This window comes from Aedes aegypti, chromosome 2 (assembly GCF_002204515.2).
Source record: "Aedes aegypti strain LVP_AGWG chromosome 2, AaegL5.0 Primary Assembly, whole genome shotgun sequence".
NCBI lineage: Eukaryota > Metazoa > Arthropoda > Insecta > Diptera > Culicidae > Aedes > Aedes aegypti.
Genome location: NC_035108.1, coordinates 351,602,994 through 351,625,066, shown reverse-complemented (window position 1 = coordinate 351,625,066; position 22,073 = coordinate 351,602,994). Strand labels below are relative to the sequence as shown.

At 36.6% G+C, this 22,073-nt stretch overlaps 3 protein-coding genes and 1 long non-coding RNA gene across 4 annotated transcripts; 3 read left to right on the top strand and 1 right to left on the bottom strand.

The window, feature by feature from the left end:
- Positions 1-253: 253 nt before the first annotated feature.
- LOC5569847 (glutathione S-transferase 1) lies at positions 254-1,623 on the top strand. The gene is made up of 3 exons (XM_001658700.3): positions 254-489; positions 565-768; positions 834-1,623. The coding sequence occupies exons 1-3, from the start codon at positions 346-348 to the stop codon at positions 1,158-1,160; spliced, it is 675 nt and encodes a 224-aa protein (XP_001658750.1). The 5' UTR covers positions 254-345; the 3' UTR covers positions 1,161-1,623.
- Positions 1,624-3,262: 1,639 nt separating this feature from the next.
- Positions 3,263-5,839, top strand: LOC110676850. The gene is made up of 2 exons (XR_002500782.1): positions 3,263-3,359; positions 5,662-5,839. It is a non-coding gene; the product is annotated as an uncharacterized LOC110676850 (long non-coding RNA).
- Positions 5,840-8,425: 2,586 nt separating this feature from the next.
- On the top strand, positions 8,426-17,743 carry LOC5569853 (glutathione S-transferase E14). The gene is made up of 5 exons (XM_001658698.3): positions 8,426-8,781; positions 16,803-16,960; positions 17,022-17,222; positions 17,287-17,406; positions 17,472-17,743. Exons 1-5 carry the CDS (start codon positions 8,637-8,639, stop codon positions 17,661-17,663), a joined length of 816 nt encoding a protein of 271 aa, XP_001658748.2. The 5' UTR covers positions 8,426-8,636; the 3' UTR covers positions 17,664-17,743.
- Positions 14,160-15,788, bottom strand: LOC5569844 (glutathione S-transferase 1). The gene is made up of 3 exons (XM_021846281.1): positions 15,608-15,788; positions 15,474-15,522; positions 14,160-15,409 (listed from the first exon to the last, which is right to left on the bottom strand). Exons 1-3 carry the CDS (start codon positions 15,700-15,702, stop codon positions 14,879-14,881), a joined length of 675 nt encoding a protein of 224 aa, XP_021701973.1. The 5' UTR covers positions 15,703-15,788; the 3' UTR covers positions 14,160-14,878.
- Positions 17,744-22,073: the final 4,330 nt, after the last annotated feature.

Here is a 22,073-nt window from a genome sequence, read left to right as displayed (position 1 = left end):
ACATATAAAGAACAAAAAAAATGCGCTCAAGGCAAATTTTTACTCGTTTTGTATACAGATGATAAGCTGGTAGTAGATGACAACGTTTAATACACAAATCATGCCTCAAAAAGCTATACCGTATCGCTTGACTGCTTAGTAAATATTCAACTCACACACCGATAAGCAAATCGCACAAATTCGTCTTTGAGATACATCTGTACATCAAACGACTCGTTCAAACAGCCAGACACAAAATCGCAATGTGTATCAATCTCACCGGTAGAACGCCCGCCAGTGCGAATTCAGCTTTCGTCAAGCGAACGTCGTTTGAAACCACTCTCAAGTTAATCTTCACCACTAGAAATGGGAAAAGTTCAACTCTACACGGCCAAGCTGAGCCCTCCGGGACGGGCAGTTGAGCTGACGGCCAAGGCTATTGGTTTGGACCTGGATGTTCACCCGATCAATCTGATCGCGGGTGATCATCTGAAGCCAGAGTTTGTCAAGGTACGGTGGAGATCGTGGATATTTGATTGACTTTGAAACCAGATAACCAGACTTTTCTTTTCACCTACCCGGCAGATGAATCCCCAACATACGATTCCGTTGATCGTCGACGAGGATGGGACGATCGTTTACGATAGCCACGCCATCATCATCTATCTGGTGAGCAAGTACGCTAAGGACGATTCGCTGTATCCGAAGGACATTGCAACACGTGCCAAGATCAACGCTGCCCTACATTTCGATTCAGGAGTGCTTTTCGCCCGTTTGCGGTTCTACCTGGTGAGTGTGATAACCTTTCGGTACAAATGCTTAGAGATTGATAAGCTATCAATTACCAAATGTAGGAACCCATCTTGTACTACGGAAGCCCGGACACCCCGCAGGACAAGATTGACTACGCGTGCAAGGCGTACCAGCTGTTGAACGATACGCTCGTGGATGAGTACATCGTTGGCAACCGGATGACCCTGGCGGACCTTAGCTGTATTGCTAGCATTGCATCGTATCATGCCATTTTCCCGATCGATGCGGCCAAGTATCCCAAACTGGCCGCATGGGTTCAACGCCTAGAGAAGCTACCCTATTACAAGGGAACCAACCAGGAGGGCGCCGAAGAACTGGCCGCAGTCTATCGCGATCGGCTCGCCCAGAATCGGGCCGGGAAGAAGTAATTGCATTGTTCGCGACTCGCGGGCCGACAATAATAATGTATACCTGTTGTATAATTAAAACTGATTGGTTGTTGTGTTTGCCTTTGAAAGCTATCTGTCCCCTGCTCGGTGAATGCCTGCTAAAGAATCGTGACATCAAACAAAACGGATTGATAGCGTGATTATGCAAACAGATAGGTGACGGCAAGCCGGCATCTCTAGCAGGTGTATTGGTACTACACAAATATAATTCCTCTTCAACTTCTAAGTGTTGAGTTTGTGGTTAACTGGTGTAGTAGTGCCGTGGACATCAGCATCCAATACTTAGCAAAATTATATCTTATGGAATGAACGTTATGCGATGGGCGAGGCGTCGTGTTGATCTACGACAGCGCTTAGTGCTGTGAAACTGTTTTCGTTAGTTTGAATACGGATGGAAACAAAAATTAATCTGTATTCACATGTAGGGTAGATGCTTAAATTTTAGTCATGTATAAAAAGTAGGGATGGAATAATTTTCTTAGAAATATTTATAAATGAATGAATGAATTCCTTGGATCTTGATCACCCTCTTCAACATAGTGTTCTTCGCGCACATTAGACTAACAGTTGTATTTTTCTTTTTATTGAGCATTTTGAACCTTATTAGACTACTGTGCAGAAAATTTTTGCACAGTGACATTTGCACACTTCACACATCCACTTACTTTAGAGTTTGACAGCATGCTTTGATACCTGAGAGAGAGGAGACAGCTGGCTTAGATTGCGAGCTCTCAAAAGTCAAGGGAACCTGTCATCAACTGTCACTGGAAAACCGCACCCGCACATTCGAAGGGCAGAGCGTGGAAAACCGTAAAAATTTGACCAAGCTAAAACTGGATGTGATTGAAACTTCAGGTTGTTTTCCTGTGCTCTCGCATATAAAATCGTTGGTTATTTAAATATTGTCGATAGGACTGAAATTGCTATTGTAATTTTTAAATTTTATGATCCTTTTGATAACGAATGGTATGCGAAAATGGTTTTGACCCAGTTTGTGGTCTCCGAACCATTGTGCACAACCCAAACATGAAAAGAAGAAATCAAAAAAGCAAAGAAAACAAGCCAGTTGTCAGTGAGCTGTCTCCTCTCTCTCTCAGTTTTTTCGTCTTTGTTTTGATGCATGCTTGCCATAACTTATCAACCGATGAACTAAATTTGCTTGGTCCAGGACGTACTCTGTGACTGACATTTTAATAAAAGTGATTCGTTTTGTTACGATTGGCGAGCGACAGTGATACTTTGTTTTTAACCTTTAATACATGGTTGAGAAACTTAAAAGTAGATTGAGTACCGTGTACCTTTTAATTCCGCTCCTAAATGCTTATCTTTGACAGATACGCGTATTTCGACTACCACTTGCAGTCTTCTTCAGTGTCAGTTACTCGTATCCACTACTGAAGAAGACTGCAAGTGGTAGTCGAAATACGCGTATCTGTCAAAGATAAGCATTTAGGAGCGGAATTAAAAGGTACACGGCACTCCATCTACTTTTAAGTTTCTCTATTTGAGATTCTGCTCAGAGGATTCGAACATTCATTAAAGAACTTTAATACATGATTTATCATTTCATTTATTTAGTTAACATCTACACAGATAACACTGAATCAACAATTTCACGCCACAATACTCGGTTCGTGGCCGCATCTCTCCATCCTCGGTTCTGCCCCACGCTCGCCAAATCGATACGCACTTGATCCGCCCACCTAGCTCGCTGCGCTCCACGCCTTCTTGTACCAACCGGATCCGAAGCGAACACCATCTTTGCATGGTTGCTGTCCGGCATTCTTGCAACATGCCCTGCCCATCGTATCCTTCCAGCTTTGGCCACCTTCTGGATACTGGGTTCGCCGTAGAGTTGAGCGAGCTCGTGGTTCATCCTTCGCCGCCACACACCGTTCTCCTGCACACCGCCGAAGATCCCGACGTTCGAACACTCCAAGTGCTTGCAGGTCCTCCTCGAGCACCGTCCACGTTTCATGCCCGTAGAGGACTACCGGCCTTATGAGCGTTTTGTACATGGTACATTTGGTGCGGGCGTGAATCTTTTTTGAACGCAGCTTCTTCTGGAGGCCATAGTAGGCCCGACTTCCACTGATGATGCGCCTCCGTATTTCATGGCTAACGTTATTGTCAGCCGTCAGCAAGGATCCAAGGACTCGTCTGTAGGGATTATGAGAGGTTAGAAGCAGAGTATAGTTAAAACAAAATATGTTCGTGAACCAACGAACTGTTTAACTAGTACTGAAAATGAAATCAATGCAGATCATAGTAGGCATAGGTTTACGTAAGAAAAAGAGGAATCAGTTTGTTGATGTGTTTTGGAAATAATAAACGTGCTTTTATAATGATGAAGAAAGTGCTAATTATTTAGTCTAACTCGATTGAAATTCTAAGGAAAGCGTGATCGGGAAAGTGTCTGAATTCGGCTACTTAAAAAGGTCTAGTCACTACATGGCGCATCTGCTCCCAGAGGTGAGAGAAATAACGTGTGCAAATCTGAGGACCTGTTAGGAAATGTCCGTTTTTTGATTGACTTACAAGTATTTGAATTGCTATTTGCTGATAAAATTAAGAAATCTTGAAATGAGATAATGTGAGTTTATCGAATGGGAAGTGAAAAAAGGGAGACTTGTGAAAATATAACAGAAATAATGCAAATACCTGAATTGATAGGTCAGTTTTCAGAAATAACCACTGTAAAAATACTAGAACTCTGAGAGAATAGCTAACACGAAACAAGTCTCCTAAATAGGACAAAACAGCAAGTGCTCTGAGAGAATATCTTACAGTAAGCGAGTTTTTTTTCCAAGTAGCATGTTTAAAATATATAATTAGTAAAACTGTGATGAGAATCTATAAAGCGACTTGTGTAATTGAAACTTTGAAAGTTTTCGATCTCTTATACTCAATTTAAAGTAATTAGCTAGAAGGACTATTATTTGCGTTACATATACTGCCATTAACACAGAATGAAAAAAGGGTAAAGAGCTTTAAAAAAAAAACTCTTTTATATGTAGTACGCTAAGAAAATAGAGCACCAGTTACAAAAAAAAAAAAATAGAGAATGTCAAGCATTTTCTGATTTTTAAATATTGGAAGATTTCGATCAGTTGACTTTATGAGCCTGGAAATAGATAGAGAAATAGAATACGAAGCTAACACATTTCATTGTTAAAAAAAAACTAAAACAATGTATACAAATTGCTTACATTAACATTTTTAAATTTTGCTGTGCCCATTAAAGTTTGAAAGAATTCGATTTTTTTAGGAAAAAAGTAATAAAAAATGAATGTAATAAATAAGTTCATAATTGAGATCGGAATAACTGTTCTGAAAAAAGTCTCTTAAGAGGGTAGCTGAATTGGAACGAATATAAGCTAAAAAAAAAATGCGAGTTCCCCGAGAGGGTAGCTTTTGAGAACATAGAAATGGTAACATAAAATTCGAATCTGTAAAACATTTTGTGCTGTTGAAAATTTGAAACATTTCGATCTCTTATGCTCACCATCACGTTATAAGCCTGGAAAACTTTTTCCGAAGTAATATTTTGAAATCACAGATAGACAATTAAGTAGAGTTAAAGTGCTGATGTAGTTTTGGAAAATTTCAATCTTTTATGGTCACTGTTACGTTATGAGTCTATAAAAAAATAACGAAGTGGCATTTTAAGAGCAAAGATAACCAATTACATAAAATAAGAATGTGTAAAGCATTTTGAGCTGTTGAAATTATAGAACATCTCTTTTTCCTATGAGCACACTGACATTGTTAGCCTGGAAAACTCTTTCATTATACTTTAATTTTTGAAAATAGGTATCTTTTTAACGAATTGAAAAGTTTAACACGTTTTGTGTTGTTGGAGTTTTAGAAGATTTCGATCTTATATGCTCACTTTGACAGTCTGGAAAGCTCTTTTCAAAGTTACATTTCAAAAGCATAGATACTCAGTAATATGAAATTAAAATGTGTAAAGCGTTTTTGTTATTGAAATTTTAGATGACTTCTATTTCTTATGCTCATGTTGGCGTTAAGGAATATTGTGGGAGTTAAAAATGTTCCGAATGTTATTCAAGACCACGCAAACAAACTAATTATAACCTTGATTTTTTCTAGAAGAAGTAGGTATCCGGAGAAGAAACTATTTGAATCAAACGTTGAGAAAAGGCAGTTGCTGATATCTTCAATCGCGGTGGATACAGGAAACGAACACTATTAAAAAGAATCGTAAAGCTGTTTGGGCAATACTAAATTTACTTTTGTCTTTTCAGGGTCATATCAAGATTCAAGTAAACAGTTTTATAACAGATAGCGGAATCGTAATGATGAAACATGGAATTGGTGACCATCCAGGAAGAAGCTTTTTATTATTCTCAAGTAATTCTCAAGTATGAAGAAAAAAATCTTATATCATGCAACATAATTTAAAATAACATTTACGTACTAAGAGTAGAGGAAGGGGTGAATGTAGGGATTATGAGAGGTTAGAAGCAGAGTATAGTTAAAACAAAATATGTTCGTGAACCAACGAACTGTTTAACTAGTACTGAAAATGAAATCAATGCAGATCATAGTAGGCATAGGTTTACGTAAGAAAAAGAGGAATCAGTTTGTTGATGTGTTTTGGAAATAATAAACGTGCTTTTATAATGATGAAGAAAGTACTAATTATTTAGTCTAACTCGATTGAAATTCTAAGGAAAGCGTGATCGGGAAAGTGTCTGAATTCGGCTACTTAAAAAGGTCTAGTCACTACATCGTCGACCACCTCGAAAGAATCCCCGTCTATCGTAACACTGCTACCTAGGCGAGCCCTGTCGCGCTCGGCCCCACCTGCTAGCATGTACTTTGTCTTGGCCGCATTTACCACCAGTCCAACTTTTGCTGCCTCGCGTTTCAGGCGGGTGTACAGGTCTGCCACCTTTTCAAATGTTCGGCCGACGATGTCCATGTCATCCGCGAAGCAAACAAATTGACTGGATCTCGTAAAGATCGTACCCCGGCTGTTAGGCCTGGCTTTCCGCATAACACCACCTAGCGCAATATTGAACAACAGGCATGAAAGTCCATCACCTTGTCGTAGTCCCCGGTGGGATCCAAACGAACTGGAATGTTCGCCTGAAACCTTCATACAATTTTGCACACCTCTTATCGTCGCTCTTATCAGCCTCGTGAGCTTCCCGGGAAAGCTGTTCTCGTCCATGATTTTCCATAGCTCTACGCGGTCGATACTGTCGTATGCCGCCTTGAAATCGATGAATCATCACCTTCAATTTTTCAATACGCAGTAACTATCATGCCGTATTTTCATTAGTCAGAGTAGAGAATTCTTTATTTAAGTGAATTCAATGCTCACAATGTGGTGGTTATAAATGATAGCCTTTTTGTAGAATTCCTTTCAATGATAGTATGTGTCAACTTAAATTGTAAAAAAGAGAAATTCATGTTATTACTTACTAAATACTGTTTAGTAAATATAAGAGATGAGTTGAGAAACATGTATATTGAACTAACAAATTGAGAATAATAATAAAAAAAATAAACGAAAATAACCTCAAAGTAACTTGTGCTCATATATTGAAAAATAAAAGACCGGTAGTGGAGCATCTTATTCCAGCTTACTCTCAATAATCATGATAATAATGAGATAAAATGATAAAGCGTAGTCAAAATATTCCTGAGTCTGAATGAATCGCAAAAATATACTTCATTGTTCATATATACATATTTGTATCAATTGAGAAAATAAGAGCACGGAAAATACCAGCTTTAGTTTTATTATTATTTTATCTCTATGTTAGAGACTTTTGGCTCAAGGTCAATTCATCTCTGAGTTTTCTTATAATTTGTATGGAAAAAGAGTTAATTTGATAAGAATTTAACATCGGTTTTCCTGATTGGTAACATTTTTTAGAAAAAAATATAAGTAGAGCGATTTGGAACATACGAACTGCCGTTATACGCATAATTGTCCCATGTTACTTTTTGTGCATTTACACTTGTCATCGAACTGTTTATTTTTACATATAGTTTTAGAAAACACTTACCAAAAATTAACTTTGTTCGGAAAGTCAATGAAAAGCAAGCCAAGTCAATGGATCATTAAAATAACCAAAGCATAGATAGAGCCATCGTAGCCTTGTGTGTTTGACAGAACAGCAATGCTGTCACAATGTTGAATTCCATATACAGTGGCGCCTTTATTTTGATGTGGTGAGCACTTGCAAAAACTACCTTCAATGATCCATTTGTCCCATTGCACAATGGTCGGGCTCCATATGAAGGGGCGGTCAAAACTACCAAAAACTTTTTTGAATTTTTTTTATTTTTTATCATTTTAAAATATACCTGATGTGTTATATTATTATGATCCTTAATTGAAATTGTACTAAAATTTAAATTTTTATGACATTTATGACGGCAAAACGGCTAAAGTCAAAACATTGAAAAATGTAACAATGAAATAAAGTACAAAATTTATAAATTAGGAACGCAATATTTCTCCAAAGCTATGCATCATCTGAAAGCTTATGATTCAACACTTTTATCAAGTATGAGGATGGAAAAAAATATTTGGTTGAAGTTTTAATACTATTCAATATTACACTTTAGTAATGTTGATGATTTTGAACATGAAAAACAACTCTTGTTGCGTCATGTCGCCGCCATTTAAAATATTTCACATCAAAAAGCATCCTTAAATGTAACAAAAGACGTTTAAATTTTTTGCAGAAATTTGCTGATTTTCAAGTTAGAGCTGTTTGAATAATTCAATATTTTACATATATTTTGACAATATTTTTCATACAAAGTTAATTTTAAATATATTTAACTAATTTTCATACTCATTTTGATCACACTCGGTCAAATACAAACAAAATTTTCGCTTTCAGCCCAGTTTAATAATATTTTTTATTAAATTTTTTTTTTTAAAAGTAACGTAATTTGTGAATAATCCCTTCTGAAACAATAAAAACGCCAACTAACATATTCAGATTACATATTGCATCGATTCAGGCGATAAAACTACTTTTGGCCATTTTTCATTTTTTTTTTCGACCATTGTGCAATCTATATTTAAGAACGGTCATCTACAGCAGTATGCTTAGCACATAGTTGGTCACTATTATAAGCGGGACTGTTATGTTATGAAGATTTCTTACGCGCCATACAAATTATTTTTGATTTTCATACAAAAAATCTTACCATGGGGGGAGGGGGGGTCGAAAAACCGCTAAAATTGTCTTACATAATTAATGGACAGCCCCTTAATCAATCTAAACCCTGCGAAATGAATGATACACTTTCATCATTGGCGTCGCAACGAACGTATAACTCGACTGATCGTCATCATCAAGTTGTTGTGTTTTGATGAATGAATGGAAATGAACGAAACGCGCGCCGTTTTGAAGTAGAAACTATGTTTCTCCCAGAACGGAGAAACCAGACGATCAGTCTATGTTGATCAGTTGTAGCGTTCGTTCAACTCACTTCGTGCGTGCCATCTCGTACAGAGATTATAAAATATCAATCTTGGAATTGGTTTGGATTGTGTTTAACTTTTGCTTCAGTTTTTTGTTTCTTTTTGGTTTTTGCTTGGAAGGTGAGTAGTGCGCTGAGGATTTATGTGCAAAGGTACCCTAAAAAGAATTATATTTCTTTGTCAAAATTTCTTACAAATCCTACATAAAAAAATATCCAAAATGTAGATTTAATCGGATTGAAATAATGAGCATGTGTGATAAAATTGATAAGTTGAAAAAAAAACTGTTTTAGGTAAAGCGAAGTATGCACTTCAACAGAAAAGCAATCGCCTATCTGGATGCGTGGGAAATTTCTTGCAAGAAATGCTCAAGAAAAGCATTTTTCTTCTATCGCAGTACGCTGTTGAAAAGAAATGCCAATTCAAATGGAGCTCACTGCAGAAAATTTCTTGACCATTTCTTGAGCAGAAATTTTTGCTTTTCTTGAGCTGAACTGCATACTTAGCTTAAGTATGTAGCACTTGTTTGTAAAAATAATTAACTCTGCAACGAAGCCATCCGAGCAGGCGAAAATAGCACCAATAGCTCTTTTTGATATGGGTTATGGGATTAAGGCCGCACGGGACGTCATTATAATCACCCTATCCATTTGAAGAAGTAGATCTTAAGCACCACTCCATCTATCGATGAGAGAAAATTATCATATCATTCTACATATCTAGTGTAAAACCTATTAAAATTTCATTGATGAAAATTGTTATAGTAAGACAAAAGATAGGGAAAATAACACTGTCTCCCGTGTCACCTTAATCATCAGCTAATTGCGATGTTAAATTGAAATAACAAAGCATGAAATATCTGATGCTATCTACAATTTATTCCTGAAATACCATTAGCATATCATATAAGGCATTTGTGAGATCTAACCAATAGCAGCCAGCTATTCATTAGATCTGCAAACATCAAATTCTGCTAGGCATGGTTCAGAGGTACCAGGAATAAAATTTTGATATCATCATTAGCTCTTGTATCTCTTATGTCTTTCCAGTCAATATCATTGATTGTCAGTACCGTAATCCGGGGGCATATTGATCACCATTTTACAACTGTTCGTTATGTTATCCTCTGGCATTAATCAATTGTCAAATAAATTTCGACAAAACCAGTACTCCGTTGATCTTTATCAGTTAATGTACTCGATTTTTCATAAAATAATATTTAACATATCATAAAAAAAGTTTTAACAAAAAAAAAATGAAAATAACACACTGGGGCGAAATTGATCACCATATAGCAAAGCAGGTTCAGGAATAAAAAAAATGATGTCAAAATTTTTCTAACTCGAGTATTTGATCATTTTATTGCAAAATTTAACTTTGAAAATCTGGCTAATACGCCTAAATGTAGGCAATTTTCTTTGAAATAAGCAAATTATGTGAGAATAAACGGTTTTATGATTAAAAACCTTTATTTGCTATGCTGTATGATAAAATGAGTTCAATAATTCATACTTAATCTTACACAATATTTTAAACGCTCAAAGTTGACAATTAGGCATAGCACCAATGAATTGTTTAGCACCGACAATTCCAACTGTATTTCTTACACCTTCAAAAAGTCTGAATATTTCTTTGTAAAATTGACCCTTATAAAAATAAAATAGTTCAAATTCATTATTAAGCATCTACAAACTAGAAAACATAAAATGTCTGTGGTGCCAACGTAAATTTCAACATTCTTGGGAGGAAATGTTTTTTGGTAACGACCTGATCAATTTGCCCCCGGATTACGGTACTTCGTTTCTGTTTGGGGCAGACTCGACTAGCCGGTGGCAATTATGAATCAAAAGGTTACGCGGTTTCAATTGGCAGACTTTGTCAGTGGCACCTTTCGTTTAGCAAGCTACAGACTGCATTTCTACACTGTTATTTCAATACGGCCCAACTAACCTGAGCGATTTCTCTTCAGCGATCCTCTCTTTCGCATAAATTAAATAAATCTGTAATATTTCTTGTTAATGAAGCAAGATATAGTGATTCTTTATCCTACAGCACAAAAATATGTTACGAAAAGAGAATATGTTTTCTGCAATAACGCAAAGCGAGCAACGATGAAGAGTAATTGATGAATGCAGATAAACCCTTGTGAAAAAACAATGCTGAATTTATCTAATAATCTAGACACGACCCAAGCAAAGTCCAACATGAGAAAGCAAATTGAAGTCATATATCATCCTTAAGAGGCGAATGAATCTTTCTGGTTTAAAACCTCTCTAATAAACACAAAAAAATATATATACATATATATATCATCCTTAACATCGAGTTGGTATCATAATTTGATTTCAATTTATCGTCAATATATTCGATGTCATATTTTGGTTTTGTTGTGCTATCATTTTACTTTTTTATTAATATTTCAATTTCATAGAATTATAAATTCATTCGTGCTACAAGTATAAACACTATGAGAACATACAAAAAAAGTATTGATCTTGTCTGAGACTCATTTCTATATCGAACGAAAATTTGAATATCTTAGTGAGTTCTCAATTGGCTCTCCATGATAGCAGAAACAGTTTTTAATTTGTTTCAACTAACAGCAAAAATTGTTTTCTATTTGATTTCATAGGAGAATTTTTCTGCTTTCAGTTTTGATATTGTAACCGTCATTAAAATTAGTTTTCAATATGATCTCAAGCTTTGCTCGGGAAGTTGCTGTTTAGAAAATAGTTTACTTCTAGAGATAGGAGGTGCAATGTTTAACAAAAACACACGTTTTAAGATATCTAACAACTTTGTAGAAGACATGAAAAATGTAAAAAATCTTGTAAAAAGGAATTATCGATCGAATTCGTTTTAGGCTACGTTCAGACCAGAGCTGATATTTAGGCTAACTTGATGTGAAATGTCATACTTGTTATTTCCAGTGAAAACTAGATGTATGGCATTTGATATCAAGTTGGCCTGTATTACGCAATATCAGCTCTTGTGTGAACGTAGCATTAATTAGGCTTATCAAACGTAAAAGCCGAAAAGGAAGATATGTATGGTACTTTCATAATTTGTAAGCGTTGTCTGAGCCATTTTGCGCCGAAGGCAGTTATAGGGGCCAAAACTACCCATTGATGGAAGATTTATTCATAAATAACTTTGTTATTTCAAAAGCTAGATATGTTCAGCAAAAACAAGGGTTTTTTTCATGACAAACGACTCTGTAGAAAACACAACAAACATTTAAAATCTTGGAAAAAAGGTAAAATAAAAAATATGATTTTTAGGGCCATATATCTCAACAAGTTTAAGAGGCAGAAAATTCGTATCTTCGACAAAGTTATTTCAAATTGACAATTCTACAACTACCTACAACTTTTTATATAGACACCATATGTATATATGTCATGAAAAAATAGTTTTTTCTATTTCACTGCTAAGTGGATTGATTACTAAACTTTTTGCATTAGAAAATGCGCTTCAATATACCAAGAAACAACCCAGAACGAACTATATGGCTGAAATCAACGGTTTGGACGCTATTCAAAAAGCGCATGAAATCGACAAAATCAAAGACAGTGAGTGACAACATCCTATTTAATGACGCTGATAGTTTAAATGACGATGAAAGTTTTGGATATGAAATATTTCAAAAAATGTTAATAAATTCACCACTGTTCAATGCAGTACTCTGTATAGCAGAGCTAGCAATTTCTAATTAAAATGGTTGAATCCTTTCACAATTTTTGAGGAGAGTTTTATTCTAGCACCAACGTCTGTTCTCTTTGGTTTATAGTTCAACGTTTTTTGTTAACTAACATTTATGAACCAACGAGAAATCTTTAAAACTTTCCATGTTTAATCTAACACTGATCCATATCTATGGAGCGACTCAAAAAGTTGATAAGGGCCAAGGTACCGATGAGGGCTATGCAAATACGGATGACACTGCAGCGAATTTTCCCACTAGTTTACAGTCTTATCTAATCACACTGATGTGCAACATTAACAGTAGAAGTTTTCCACTGAATATCACAAATATTATAAAACAGTATTATCAAAGACAAACAGAAGAAAAACTTAGAACAAATTTCTTCAAAATCCATCACCCAGTTCACACTATCATCATCTGGTGAGCATTTTGCACGAAATACTGTTTCGTGCGACAAGACCTGCAGATGGCGGTAGTGTAAAACATCAAATGCGAAGAAAAAGGATACGCGCGCCTTCAAAATCTTCAAAATCCATCACCCAGTTCACACTATCATCATCTGGTGAGCATTGTTTCGTGCGACAAGACCTGCAGATGGCGGTAGTGTAAAACATCAAATGCGAAGAAAAACGATACGCGCGCCTCTGATTGTGAGATTTGTAACATCGCGAATTTGAAATGATCGTTAAATGAGTGATCGATGGAAATTTCGTCAGTTTCACGTTCCAGTTTCAGTCAGTTTTATGTTCCCTTTCTACAGTTATCCAAATAAAAAGATCTTTCTCGATTGCTTTTCCAAATCGACTTAACTAACTAACTTTCATATGGGTTTGAGAAAACTAATTGAAAAGATTCAAAACCTTTTTTCTAAAACTAATACACATCCCATTTTTAGATTTATTATTTTTCGTCGTGTACACCGCTTAAAACCAGCTTGTTTTTTAACATTAGGGATTTTTTACCACAAAAACTTGACGACAAAGTGATACATCGTTTACTCACGACGTTTTTTGTATCAGTGTAAAAACGACGCATGTAAAGTTTTATTTTTTATTTTTTAACGGAGTGGTTAGGTTTCAAAAGTTGAGCATCTTACTTGTCGTTTTGTAAATCCCGCCATTAAACGTTTCAAAAGTAAAAACCGAGTAGACTAAGAGTGGAAGGGGTAGAATTTTGTCTGTGGAATTCAATCGATTCAACATGGCGTCCAATGTATTTGTTTTGATTATTTTGGGAGGGACAAAACATTTGTTGATACGTCAATGATACCTCGTTGATGCGTAAAATATCAAACAAAATGACGAACAAAGGGTATGTGTCATCAAATACAACGATTTGATGCGATATGTTTAATTGCCAGAAACTTGCACTAGCAGTGCATGAGCCTTATACTCGAAAATCAAGTTAGGGTAAGCCGACTTGAAAGTGGGTACCAAAACGCGTAGAGCCGAAATGTATGCACGATGACAGTCGTGTCAGTCCCCTGAATACAATAAATCGATCATCGAAGTTTATTCACTTTTCAGAAAAAAGACTTTGAATATTTTTTCGAGATTTTTATTTATTTAAATTCAGGAGTTGATAAGATTAACGCAAAATATTCTGATTTTTACGAAAATTTAACTTGAAGATGCTTCACCAAGTCTAGACCAGAGTCTATGAATGGAGAGTTGCGCGAAGAGACTTCTTTGAATGGTTGTTCTTCTTCGTCTTCGAAAACAGCCCCTATCTGTTTTGCTGGTCTGCTCGATAGGTAGACGGTTTGACAGTTCGATAGGTAGATTTGGTTTCACTCTTCGCGCAACTCTCCATTCATAGACTCTGGTCTAGACTAACATGTGTGAAGAGCCGTAAAATCTTTACATTCTATAGCGCCTCCAGTAGTCCAGTCCACCACAGGCGCTTTTCGACCAATAGGGGAGATGGTGCAATACGCACTGATGGGGTAAAATGGCTCACTGCATTAAATCTCAACTAGAACTTTTCAATTTGTATTCTTTGCCAAACGATGTTAAAATATGTTTTTCATCCCGATTTTCCGATGATTTCATTAAGGGATAAGCGTTTACATACCACAGACCAAACTCATGGAGAAACTTGATTGCTGACTATTACTTCGCCATACTAAACGGCTTTCTACCCCATCCATTCGGTAATTTTGACCAACCTCATTTTTCAATAATCTTTTCTACGCGATTTAAAATCGTAAAAACAAACTCAAATTTGGGAAGTGTTTTCATGATGGTAGATAGCATATATTGTAAAGTTAGAACTTCGAATGGCGTTAAAATGAGGATCTCATTAACAGAAAACGACACAAGTCCTTAAAGTGGCATTTTGGACCATTTGACCCTACTCAAAAAGTTCACCGTTAGATCTGAGTGCCTGACTCCTCTTCACCTGCTAGAGTGGTTAGATTGCAAGAATTATTTGAAATATGCCTGGGATGCACAATATAAGCTTCGATTTGCAAAAGTTGTTTTTGGCTCTTTTTACTCGTTGATCTGGAAGCTATTTGCTCTTATTTCCCTCAAAAATCCCCTGAATGACCCCGTTCAACTGATCCACCGCTTTTTGGTTGATCTCATCATATCCCTCGATGTGTTTCATCCGCTCATACCAAGCGTAAACCTTCGGATACTTGGCACGTTCCACTGGTAGCATAGCATCCAGAAACGAGAATGAAGTCACGCAACTGATATCGCCCAATGTCACGTGGTCCCCAGCTAGATACTGTCCATCCCTCAGCAGGGCTTCCAGCAGCTCAACGGCTTCCAGTGCGTACTCCACGCGATCCTGTGGAACTTCACCTTGGTGACTGGCCTTCTGTATGGCATCTCCAACGAATCGGAGCCTGGCGAACATTACTCCAGACTCGAAGTGCAAGATCGCGTTGATACGGGCCTGCTGCTTGAAGTCCTTCGTAGGATAGAGCCGATTTCCAGGGGCATACTTCGATACCAAGTAGATGGCAATCGCATGACTGTCGTACAGCACAAACCCATCATCGTCGATTACCGGGATGGTGTGCTGCGGATTCATCTGAAGTAATCGACATATGATCAGTTTTAACTGAAATTCTGAAATCGATGGAGCGTGTACGTACCTTGATGAACTCCTCGGTAAGGTGCTCCTTTTCCAACACCGAGACGGAACTTAGGGAAAGGAAATATAAAACAACGCATCAGATGCAGAAAATTGATACGACCGCAATAATTACTGACGAAGCGACAAACTTACTGAAATTCGAGCTCAAGGCCGAGGGCTTTCGCGGTTAGCTGAACCGTTCGACCAGGTGGACTCAGCGGGAAACTGTAGAGTTTGATTTTGCCCATGGCGGCGTGTACTCACTCGTCGGAAACGCTACGCAGAACTGATACTGGATTATTTTGCGATTTGATACTGAGACTTTATGCTCTATCACGTTGCTATCGTAATTACTGACATAATAAGTAGTGAACCTGTCTCAACCTACCTATTACTATTGAATGACAGTTTTCGTAAATCGTATACCGTAATCCGGGGTATCATTGATCGGAATGATTCATCTTGTAAAAAGTTCGGATCATCATTCATTGATGAAACATTTCCAAATCATTAATGGTGCTTTTTTTCTTATATTCATGAGCTAACGAAAGTAAACTATTTTGTAAAAATTGCGTGTACCTTACGCGTAAATTCGATAACTTTTCGAAACAATGATTTCAATGGGTAAGGATGACACTACCGAAGATTCATGTCTCACATACGTTCTGCAAACGATATGAGCAAGAAAAATGCGGTTTTTACTAAAAATGGCATCGCCGAAAATGATTCCGTTGTTAAAACTTTCATAAGCATGCTCAATTAGGCATCATTAACGAATTACTGTTTTGAACATAGAATTCCCTTAGGAAATTGCCTACCTTCAGGCGTATTCCGTGGTTCAATGTGTTTTTAATTTTAAAATATTTCAAAAAGTAAATGACTTGTAAGCGTTTGGCCTTCATATTCGGCTTCGGGGGCTATGATTTAAGTAAGTAACGACATTTTCAGTATTACCGAACGTTGTTTTCATAGGTGATCAATGTTACCCCATATCAGCTAAATCGAAAAATCGCTTAAAACATTTTTTTAAACATTCTTAAATATTTCAAAAAACAAAATACAATATATAGTTACGAGCAGTACTTGTTTTAAAAATATAAAATTTGCAACATTTGCATTTTCAAACGAAATATTTACGAAATATTCAAAAAAATGATCAATGTTACCCCGGATTACGGTACATTGCAGATTTGTTTTCGATCGAATTTTGATTTGGATTGGATTTGGTTTGGATTTGGATTGGTTTTGGATTGGCTTTGGCTTTGGCTTTGGGCTTTTGGCTTCAGTTTTAGTACAGACAAACAGACGTTACAATTGGACATTAAAAACTTTTTCATTCAAATTTCAGATTTGACCATGTCCAAACCGGTGCTGTATTACGACGACATCAGCCCGCCAGTTCGCGGAGTGCTTCTCACCGTGGCCGCCTTGGGAATCAAAGACCAAGTCGAACTCAAACTGGTTCGCCTCTTCGAGAGAGAACATCTTTTGGAAGATTTTGTTAAAGTAATGTTGTGTTCGTTGTTCCAGTAAGAAAAATCTAATAAACATTTTTGATCAATTTTAGCTGAATCCTCTGCACGCGGTACCTGTGCTGAAACACGACGATCTGGTCCTGACCGATAGTCATGCAATTATCATGTATTTGTGCGACATCTTCGGACAAGATGGTGATTTTTCGTTGAAAGATCCTAAACAGCGAGCCCGCGTCCACAATCGATTGTGTTTCAACAATGCCGTTCTGTTCCAAAGAGAGTCGATCGTAATGGTGAGAGCTTTCCAGTTTGATTCTAATTTGAACATGTAGGTCATCCAGTTACTTTGATTTTCAGCGAGGCTTGATCAACAGATCGATAGTGACACTCGAAGACCATCACTTAAAACCCGTTCAGGAAGCGTACGACTGTTTGGAAGTTTATCTGACGAATTCGAAGTTTGTTGCTTGTGATCAAGTAATTCTACAATTATCGTTAATATCACGTACAGAAAACTGATTTAATGTTTCTCTTATGTCTAGCTTACAGTTGCAGATTTCCCAATCGTGGCATGCATGAGCACAGTTGGAATGGTCTGTCCGCTATCAACCAGTCGATGGCCTAAGACTGCCGCGTGGTTTGAAACCATGAAACAGTTACCCTACTATCAACAGGCAAACCAGGTTGGGGTAGACAAGCTCAAAGAGAGACTTCATGCTGTAATGAAAAAATAGTTTGTCAGAAGTGAAATTGTAGTTCAATGTTTGGGTAAACTTAAAAACAATAAAAATTTAAAATCTCCACGCTTTTGGCTTAAATGAGTATTTAGGTATGTTATATCCAGAGATGTCATTCCGAATAAAAGGAAAAGTTATTGAAAAACTAGGGAGCTGGATCCTATTCCTTTGGTTCACTTTGATAGTGGTTTTCTTTTAAAGCTCATCTCTAGCTCTGCTCTAGCTCTGCTCTAGCTCTGCTCTGCTCCACTAGCATCAAGTTAACAGCAAACTTCAATGTTATATTTGTTCACATGCTTTATAGAAGCGTTTGCTTGTGCAGAATTAGTGGATGTTCACACAATATGCTTTGAACCCCGTTGATTTAGAACAATGTTTGCAAACCTTTGTTGTTTTCTGTATCTAGTTAACACGAGCGTACGAGCTTTCAAAGTTCCTAGATCCAAATGTAGGGGAATTTACATATTCTCGTCAGTCTAAGTCGATGCCCCGCTTCTTTTGTAATTTTCGTAATGTAAATTACGTGTTTGACTATTTACATTTATGCGCCGCTCAATCTTCTATCGATTCACACTGACAGACTTGATAGAAGCTTTTTGAAAACGTTTTAAGAACGTTCGAACATCTCATGTCAGTGTGACTATTGTCGGCAGCCTCGCTTTCTTCGGCAGCTTTCTCATAAGAACTGCAGGCAAATCTATTCGGCTACGTGTGAGGCGTAGGGTAACGGTCGTATTTGGGACCTTCTAAGGAAGTGATTTTAGTTTTTTTGTCCCAATTGATTGATTGCACAGCGTAACCAAGTCAAAGAACCTAACAATATGTGAAGAAAAACTTCCTCTACACTCAGGCAAAACTACTATGGATACTCATTATTTTCCCTTATGTTTATTAGCCACAAGAAATCGGTAAGTATTTCATTGATTCACCTTATGAATTGATCTGAATCAGGCCAATGTGGTGTCTAACTTGTTTCATAAAACAGCATTATGAACTTTGATATGATAATTTAAGAATGTCTTCTATCAGCAATATAAACTACATTACTTTTCATGAAACAAATTTTTACTTCACTATACGTTTTTCATATCTCATGCACATTACATTTCATTCTGAATATTTAAAGAATTTGTAGTGGGTTCGTCTACTTAATATTAGGATTATCTAACGTGTGGAAATCAATTTTCCACTTACTTTGTCGTGCTGCTTCTTGATTTACAATAATAGCAAAGTACTATTGCATATCGATTTGTGACACGACGAAGAATGAAAATCCGATTTTCACACGTTGGTCAAGCCATTTTCTAAAGCAAAACAGATTAATGAAATATGCAATAGGCTAATATTTTCAAAGCTGAACGATCACTTCGACATCTGGTGGCTAGTAGGATAACCGTCATAAAAGAGGTTGGGTTGAGAACGCACCGTGTGCAGCATAGGAAGGAGCACACATATTACACTTTTTCTCGGAATAGTTATGTTGTAGACGATCAGAGAGCATTGAAAAACATGATAAACTTTTTTTCCTTCCAAAATGTACAGATCCGGTCAGTGCTCATGTACGATTTGTGGGATAAAATTGGAAAATTGGTGTTTGGCTACATAGGTTATAAACTTCCGGATTCTTTGTTTGTGGCTAAATTTGTTGTGAAATCATGCGTATCGCAACAATAAAGGGTCAAAATGATTATGCCAATGGAAAAAAGTTTAATAATTAATTGATTATGAGCTAATTTTTGGGGCGAAAAATTGAATTTTGGACGTAAACAAACATTTTCAATGACATTTCTCTCCTTCTTACCTAGCGACCTCTATGCTGATGGCGCATTAAATTTGCCTATAGAATTGAACCATTTTTCTCCTTTTATTAACCCATATTTCCGTCATTTTTTATTATTTTTTTCTTTTCATTTTTTCCGATCTCCACAATTGTTCATTGTCGTACTTCCTTCTGAAGACTTCTAAAGAAGCTGCCGCATTATGTGGGATGTAAACGATACGTATACGAGATAAAAATGCCCATACGGTCATGTAGGATCCAAAAAACGTCGAAAATAATTGAATTGTGAAGAACTGTTTGTCATTATTTTGGACACACCAATACATTTTGGACCCTCAATGTATATATTTTGGACCCCCAGCATTTTTTTATCGTTTGGCGACAAAGTCCACGACTCTGGTTGTATAATATGCTTATCCATAGTCTAATCAATCGATTGACAATGGAAAACCGAAGAAATTTTACGCGTTTAGTTTAGAAATTTAAAAAAAGTTTTTGTTTACATTTGAAAAATTTCTGACGGCTTCAATTTCTGTGTGTAACATGTTGTAACGGTTGCATGGATGAACCGATCAAATTAAATTAATTTCAGATAAAATAAACACATTTTCTATGTACAAACGGTTGATGCATGTGCGGAATAGTCATATCTTTCCAAATGGCATGCGAATTGAGTTGGTCTTTCGATTTAAACAGTAAAATTTGCAGGAAAATGGCCCAGGGGATAGCCCTACATGTTTTTCCCAATCGTAGAAATCCATCTACGATTGACCTGGCCTTAATCGACTCTAGTCATCTTTGTAGCCAATAGGGCGATATTCAAAACTGAAAAGGCAATAGATGACTCTTTTTCAGTGGTAGTAAAATCGAAATCCTGAAGCAAAGAAAGCACAATGGAAGATGAACTAAACACAAAAAGTTATGTATTCATATTACGCTTGATTTCTAATCACTACTTTTTCGATCCAGTTTCCTAATTGCAAGTAATTTACGTTTTTGTATTATTTTCTGTAGGAATAATATGTATAATGAGTGACGCTTATAAATTAATAACAAAGCATTTATGTAAATTAGACTTGAACATAGACAGAATATATGCTTTTTAATATCTCTATGAAGGTTAACCGATTCCTATCGAACGATTTGGGCCAGTGTACTATTGAATGAAGAGAAGCACAACCAGAACTGGCAGACTCCAATAATATGCGAAGGCGAGAGAAGACCGTTTGAGAGACTGAGAGAGAGCTTTCAATAGCCAGCTTCGTAGGACTGACCCAACTTGAAGTCGAATGGACAGTGAGTGATATGTGGAAGCGAGATAGAACGAGTGAGGGTGAAAAAAAGCGAGCTTCCGATAGGGATGAAAGGGACCGTGCACGACATAAAAATTAACAAGGCAGGCTCTTCACTGATGTAAATATCAAGTTTGATTGTAAACATCTGACGTCACTCCTATTGTACCATATACCTTCCGGACCACTAGATCATTTTTTTCGCAAATTTGTTCGAGGTAGATAGGAATGACGTCGTCAATTAGCTGTCAGTTTTCGGAATATATCACCTTCTTAAATATAGTACACCGTGGGACCGTGGTTAAATGAGTTCAGTTTGAAGAATGATGTTGTTGGAGAGTGATGTGCTGAAAAAAGTGTGAAATAAAAATAGAATTGAAAATAAAAAATCATCAATCATTTTGATTCAAGTTAATAAAAGAAAGATTCCGACAATGGCACAGTCGGTAGTGATTGTAATCTTATATTTAGTGATTTTAACTTATGTTGTATGTAATGAAATGGTAGTGAATAGTGAATATCAAAGCTGATCATTAATGGCTGGACGGTTGAAAGTGTGGTTGAAAAAATATCCTTGATGAAATCAAAAATGCAAGTAAGTTGTTATTCTTTAAAAGTTCTTACTGAATTTTGACGACAGAAGTAATGCTGGCAATCTTTTGATTAACAAGCATCACAAAGACGGTGGACTGAAGGTGTTTGTTTCAATTTTGAGATATGTAAATATCAGCATGATTCGCATTTCAGTACAGTACAGTACAGTTTGTGCTAATGATATCGCCGCTGAACTTTCGCTTCTGTTTTTTCTTCTTATTTGCGCTTTGCGATCGTTAGACGGTGATTCAAGGTGGGGTGCAGAAAGTAGGCAGTGTATGTTTTATTTGACCACACAATTTTCGTCAATTATACTCGTGATTTAACTCAAAGCTAAAATGCAAAGGTGACAGTTTTAGAATGGTGATTCGTCGAAGTTAGTAACGATAACTTTGGAAGAAATATCACCACAAACATTTTACTGCCAATAATTTTCCAATTCGAAGCACAGGAAACCGTGAATATTCATTGATATTACCAACATTCGCAACATAACCTCACATTTGTTCGCAAGTAGCAAATCGGTGTTTTCAAAAGTAAATCAAATTATTCAATTGTGATATTTTTAACCTTGCTGTCTGTGGGAGGGAAAACCAGTCTTGATTGTTGGTGATCTGAATAAGAATGAATATTTATTCTCTGTCATTATTTTCTACAGCTAGTCAAGGCTACTAAGATTAACCTAGCATACTGAGATCCTACACTGTCGCACGATTTACTATCGCAAGAATCAAAACTCTG

Excerpts from the sequence above, each read along its gene's own strand:
- LOC5569847 (XM_001658700.3), top strand. The coding sequence starts at position 346 with ATGGGAAAAGTTCAACTCTACACGGCCAAGCTGAGCCCTCCGGGACGG. Across the intron at positions 490-564 it reads TGAAGCCAGAGTTTGTCAAG|ATGAATCCCCAACATACGAT; the intron begins GTACGGTGGAGA and ends CCTACCCGGCAG. Across the intron at positions 769-833 it reads CCCGTTTGCGGTTCTACCTG|GAACCCATCTTGTACTACGG; the intron begins GTGAGTGTGATA and ends TACCAAATGTAG.
- LOC5569844 (XM_021846281.1), bottom strand. The coding sequence starts at position 15,702 with ATGGGCAAAATCAAACTCTACAGTTTCCCGCTGAGTCCACCTGGTCGA. Across the intron at positions 15,523-15,607 it reads GGCCTTGAGCTCGAATTTCA|TTCCGTCTCGGTGTTGGAAA; the intron begins GTAAGTTTGTCG and ends CCTTTCCCTAAG. Across the intron at positions 15,410-15,473 it reads TTACCGAGGAGTTCATCAAG|ATGAATCCGCAGCACACCAT; the intron begins GTACGTACACGC and ends CGATTACTTCAG.
- LOC5569853 (XM_001658698.3), top strand. The coding sequence starts at position 8,637 with ATGTTGATCAGTTGTAGCGTTCGTTCAACTCACTTCGTGCGTGCCATC. Across the intron at positions 8,782-16,802 it reads TTTTGGTTTTTGCTTGGAAG|ATTTGACCATGTCCAAACCG; the intron begins GTGAGTAGTGCG and ends TTCAAATTTCAG. Across the intron at positions 16,961-17,021 it reads TTTTGGAAGATTTTGTTAAA|CTGAATCCTCTGCACGCGGT; the intron begins GTAATGTTGTGT and ends GATCAATTTTAG.